Source organism: Trachurus japonicus, chromosome 1 (genome assembly GCF_045865225.1).
Source record: "Trachurus japonicus isolate A0001 chromosome 1, Traja_1.0".
NCBI lineage: Eukaryota > Metazoa > Chordata > Actinopteri > Carangiformes > Carangidae > Trachurus > Trachurus japonicus.
In genome coordinates, this window is record NC_140907.1 from 37,430,489 (window position 1) to 37,436,488 (window position 6,000).

At 44.8% G+C, this 6,000-nt stretch overlaps 1 protein-coding gene across 1 annotated transcript; it reads right to left on the reverse strand.

Moving 5' to 3' along the window:
* Positions 1–907: 907 nt before the first annotated feature.
* Positions 908–2,831, reverse strand: LOC146992514 (E3 ubiquitin-protein ligase TRIM21-like). The gene has a single exon (XM_085787278.1). The coding sequence runs from the start codon at positions 2,821–2,823 to the stop codon at positions 1,135–1,137; it is 1,689 nt and encodes a 562-aa protein (XP_085643404.1). The 5' UTR covers positions 2,824–2,831; the 3' UTR covers positions 908–1,134.
* Positions 2,832–6,000: the final 3,169 nt, after the last annotated feature.

The following is a 6,000-nucleotide window of genomic DNA, read 5'->3' on the forward strand; positions in this document are numbered from 1 at the left end:
CATTTGTGTGTGTGTGTTGGATATGTGTGTATGGTCAGTGTGTGTCCATTTGTGTGTGTGACCGAAAGACAGTCAAATAGAGAGAATGCGTGTGCGTTGCCATGGTGAGGTTACCATGGTGAGGTTACCATGTTGAGGTTACCATGTAACTGGTGGCTGGTGGCTTTATGGCATGGTGGCAGCTTTAACCATAGGCTTTAACTGCTCTGTGACACCCTCAAACAGATCTAATGTACGACAAATCTGTACTTAGTACGAGCAAAAGGTTTACATTTTCCGAACCATAAGACCTTGCTGAACGCGTCCATGTCACTTTGGTGTTTCTAGAGTAAAAATTGTTGATTGTGTCGCAGGTTGGAAACTTTGGGATGTTTAGAAAATCAGCGCCTACTTTTGAATGAGAGTCAATGAGAGGAAGAGAGGGAACTGGCCACACTCAGTTTAAATTCTGTAAGTCTCTCTGATATTTTGAGCACATGATATGAGAGATAACAAGTTTGTCTTACAAATTCTGAAAAAATCATGTGTGTAGAGTGTAAATTGTGGCCGGGCCGAGTGTGGAAAGAGAAAAAATCTGGAGTTTTTCTGGCCTCTCTCCCACTCTAACCGATGATGTCACGTGCTCTGACACGAACATTCCATGCAATACACAACCATTATAATCTCATAATTTCTCCAAAAATGATCATGGTCATTGATCATGGATTGATCAAAAACTATATGACCTATCAAAACGTGGAGTAATACGACAATACACAAGACTTGTGCCTTCAGCATTCACACTAATAAGAAAAAATCCACACAATAACACCCGAGCACTGGTCCCTGCAGCTATTTCATAGCTGTTGGGACCAGTGCCTGGTGCGATTGCCCGTGGCCCTAATAAACACCTGCATCTGCTTCTAACTCCCCAAACCAGACTCAGTTAATTTACAGATTCATTTCAGTGGTAAACTATTTTACCTGTTTACACTGATCTAATCTAATGGACTAAAGTAACAAGTGATTAAACAGCAGTTATCACACAGTTAACTTCCCTGTGTGATGATGATCTGATGAAGGTTAACTCAGTAGAAAACATAAAGATTTACATTGTTCAATATTGACAGTAAATATTTACATTTGTTCCCTGAATTAAAAATTAACCAACCTCTTCAAAGAACCAAATGTTTTGATCTGCACAGTTTGATTGACAGGACAGATGATCAGAGGGACAGAGTTTTTACCTCCATCATTAAGAGCAGGACTGAAGTATGGGTGTAGTTTGTCAGTGAAGCAGCAGCCAGTGAAGGAGTAGATGAGAGCTGCAGCATCTACGTCATAAAAGGAGACCAGACCCTCCTCATAATCCACAAACACCCCCACCTTCTCAAGACCAGACCTCAGATGGAGATCGACTCTGGGGTCATCCAGAGCTTTGTACTGATTTACATTTCTCAACCATATCGTCCAGTGACCTATCTGAGGACTCAGTTTGATGTTTCCCTTCCTGTTGATCGACTCTCTGGCCACTCCCACTGTCCAGTCAGTTTTTCCTTTAACCTGAACCTCAAAGTAAAATCTTCCTGAAGAGAAACTCTGTTTTCCTAAGACATTAACACATTCATCAAACCTCTCTGGGTTGTCTGGGAGATTCTTCCTCACATCACCACAGTGAACTTGTTTTCCATCATCAGACAGGATGAGCCAGGGATTTGCTGTATCAGGATCCAGAGTCACATCCACTGCAAACTGCTGGACCCTCTTCACCTCAGCCTTCATCTTCATCTTCTCCATCTGTCCATGGAGCATCTCCTCCAGCTGAGACACAGCTGTCACCACAGTCCCCTCATATGATAGTGGATGGACTCTGACCTGTGTCCAGTCCTTGGTGGGTGGAGCAGCTTTCAGGGATGGGAAGCTTTGGAGGAGGTGGAGGTGGTCTTCAGAGAGTGAGAGCTGCTCCACCTCAGTGCTTCTCTTCTCCAGCTCAGAGATTTCCTGTTCCAGCTCTGTGATGAAGTCTTCAGCCTGTTTCTCTGAGCTTTTCTGTTTCTCTTCCATCTCCTTGATGAGCTGCTTCAGGCCTCTGTCAACAGACTCCTTCAGAGCAGTGAAGACCTCAACACCTTCTGCTTTCTCTCTGTCTGCAGCAGCTTTACTGATCTTCACTGACTGTTTCATCTCCTCAATCTTCAGTCGTCTCTTCTGGATCATCTGCTGAGTTTCAGCCTCTGTCTTCTGCAGCTCTGCCTTCTTTCCTTCATATTCTTCTCTCAGAGGAACAAACTCATGAGTCTTGTGGTCTAAAACAGGGCAGAGCATGCAGACACATGTCTGGTCGGTCTGACAGAACAGCTCCAGAGGTTTATCGTGCTTCCTACACATCCTGTCCTCCAGGTTCTCCACAGGCTCCATCAGCTGATGTCTCCTCAGACCTGACAGTGTCAGATGAGGCTCCAGGTGAGTCTCACAGTAGGAGGTCAGACACACCAGGCAGGACTTCAGGGCCTTCAGTTTGGTTCCAGTGCAGACGTCACAGGGAACTTCTCCTGGTTTGGAAACTTGTTGCTCTGAGCTGCTGCTGCTGGTTTTCTGTTGAGCTTCACGTCTGAACTGAGCCACAACCTCAGAGATGAACGTGTTGACATGCAGCTCAGGTCTTATTTTGAAAACCTTATTACACATTGGACACTGACACCTGTCACTAACGTCCCAGTGCTGAGTGATGCAGCTCTGACAGAAGTTGTGTCCACATGGTGTAGTGACTGGATCAGTGAAGACATCCAGACAGATGGAGCACAGGAACTGATCTTCAGACCTCAGGTTGCTGGCAGCAGACATGTCTACACACTGAGGGAGAGAAAACAAACGTTCATTTAAAAAGTCTGTCACAGTCACAGGTCATCATAGTGCTGAAGTTGAAGGTAACTTGATTGGTTTCAGTTCTTGAAGACGGTTCGCCTTCTCATCAACAATGAGACCAGAGGAACTGATGATGAAGAAGGATCCATGTTGAACTTTAGGGAAATAAACAGGTCAACAGGACGGCCCCGCCCCCAGGTAGAGAACTGGACTTGTTTTGATAAAGATGAAACAGATGAAATTTAGCTGGTCGCTAATTCTGGTACGGCTGAGAGCCTTGCACTGTCCCTGTTTTGCTTCCTGAAAATAGTTCACCCCTCCAACCCTTTCCAGTGTGAGTCAAAACCCAAGAAATGGGGACTATCAATGAGCACATTAGCTCAGTAGACAACTCCCTTTAAGGCAAGTACAAGTCCATCCCAAAGACAAAACACCCAGACACAAACTAAGCAGTGAGGAATGCTCCGACCTCAATCAGCACAGAGTGCCCCGTCCCAATATATTTAGCATTTTTTCATCTAGGGGTAGGGTGTCCCATTACTGTAGGACTAGGGAGCAAGGGGGAGTGCGATTTTGCCCTTATAATCAACCCTCAAAATGTAGTGAGGTCCGATGTGGGCTTAAAACTAAGTGGAAGATGAAATACCCATGATACAGTAGCCTATCATGTTTTTCACGCCCTATCACCATTTAGACAAATCTGAAATGATTGAAGAAACATTACTACTATTTCTGTGTGTGTGTTTTGTGTTGCTATGTGTTGTATTTATTCAGTTTGGGGGAATCACAGTGTCTAGAAAGCATCAGTGGCTGCAGCTGACGGGGACAGCTAAAGGCGGGTTTACACTGTACGATTTTGCCACGATTTTCTCGTCCCAGACGAGTCGCAGCCTAATTTGCATAATCTTAGAGGGATCGCGGGGTCGTGAGCATGGTTAGTGAGGCTCTGCGTCACGTCCCGACGTCCTAAAGACGAGTCGCCGACCTCCCGATTATTTTCTGACATGCCAGAAAATTTCTCGTCGTGACGGACAATGTATGGGGTCCTACGTCACGATTCTGCATATACGACAAGTTTTTACCATGACAGATTGTTTTAGCACAGAGCACAGAGCCTTTATGAACCTGAGTGTGATGCTGGACCTCGTCAGATGGAGTTAGAACGGGCAGACAGAGAGAGGAGGGACAGGGAAGTGACCAGCTGAAGTTGGACCACAGCTGTGACAGACAGGGTGACCGGGTGATGATCAGTAATGCAGCGCAGTCCGTGATGGAAGATCAGCCCGACAAATGTACACACACTATCAATCAGCAATTGAGGACGATTATTTTTTCTTGCCGTTACAGTATAAAATAGCGAGCCTACACACCAGCCACTTCCACTGAGCTCTGGCTCCTGATCAGCTGAATTTTTAAACAAAGTGCAGGCGAGAGAGAGAACTAGCGAGGCTCCTCTGACAGCTGCAGGTGAGCTGCAGGTGAGCTACACGTCAGCTGGCTGGAGAGCGCCGCTCTCTCTCTCTCTCTCTCTCTCTCTCTCTCTCTCTCTCTCTCTCTCTCTCTCTCTGCAACACCGGCCTTGGAGGTGATGCGCGCTTTCTGTGTGTGTGTTTGTCGGTCTGATCTTCCACATGGACTCTGCTATATAGGAACCAATATCAGGAACCAATGTCAATTTGAGGTTTACAATCGAGCAATTATAGAGCAGCACAAATCTCAGCGGCATCGCAGGGTAATCGTGGTGGAGAGCAATCGTAGAACGACGTGCAATTAGTGGGGGTCTGAGACTGATCTGAGACGTAGGACTGAAGAGGGAAGCTCGTGCAGTTTGAGATGTGAACAGACGAATAGTCGTGCAGTGTAAACCCGCCTTAACGGTAGCTAAGCTAACAGTAGCTAAGCTAACGGTAGCTAAGCTAACAGTAGCTAAGCTAACAGCAGTAGCTAAGCTAACACCAGGACGTCAGCTGTTAAAACCCTCCTGTTGTCGGAAACGGACACGATATGAAACTACTCCTCAGTCATGTTGTAACTAAGATATCCGCTGGAGAAAATATTTTTCCATGAACCGTTTATTGAGTCACTGAAGTTAAAGCAGAAGTAAGCGGAATATTTGTGTTAATATCTTAAATAGTTATATCTTCCGACAGCAATCACTTACATTGAGTGATTGGTCTGAAACACGGGTCTGTCAGTCACTCTGCTCTGCTCTGAGCCGAGGAGAAAACTTTCCTTGTATCCTACAACCTTTATCCAATGAGGAGAGAGAACGGCATGAAGGGCTGTGTGTGCAGCCAAGGGATGCGCGTGAATGTGGTGACGTAGGGACGAGGGCGGGGACTGCTAACTCCATCTGCTGACAGGAAGTTAGCCAAAACCACCGGATCGCTTACTTCTGCTTTAAACGTAGGGTAACGGTTAGCCCTGCCAATTTACGATAACCATGATTACAAAAATGTGCACACAGAAATCGTTTGTCCAATCATTAGTTTTATAGACTTTACAAACATCAGATTAGTCTAAATGGTGATATAGTGACGTGAAAATGAGATACAGTGAAACTCTCGTCTGTCACTACTGTTCTCATGCTGGTTTTCTACCCGGAAGTAGTTGTAAACAACAAGGTGATTCGTTCTATGGGCTGGATTGATACGATCTAGATCGTCTTATTTTATTGACACCAACAACAGGTAGTTCTAGTTTAGCTAGCACCAACTACTGAGGTAAACATAATGTCAACTTGCCAACTACTGAGGTGAACAAAATATTTTTAATAAATCAACATACCTGAAACAAGTCTACAAGGCAAAGAAAACGACAAATGTGTCTTCTGTTCTCCACATTTCTTCTCTGTTGTTTAGACGGAGATAAACAAACACAGCCAACGCAACACAACTCTAGATTTTTCCTGAACGAAAATAGTAGCACTTGGTTGAATAGTGCAGTGAACTTCTACTAGTTCAGCCTAGTTTACTGTCTGTGGTTATTGTGGTACATTTATGTCACAAGATGCTGAGCTTATTGACTTATTAGATTCTCTACACAAATAATAATAATAAAAACTCAAAACATGTTTTCATGACGTCACTGAGAGAGAAAACCTCTGACAGAGCTGAACTGAGTGACAAGGACACTGTGTTTCCTCTGGATGCTTCA

Bases quoted from the DNA above. Each gene is read 5' to 3' on its own strand.
- LOC146992514 (XM_085787278.1), bottom strand. From the start codon at position 2,823: ATGTCTGCTGCCAGCAACCTGAGGTCTGAAGATCAGTTCCTGTGCTCC.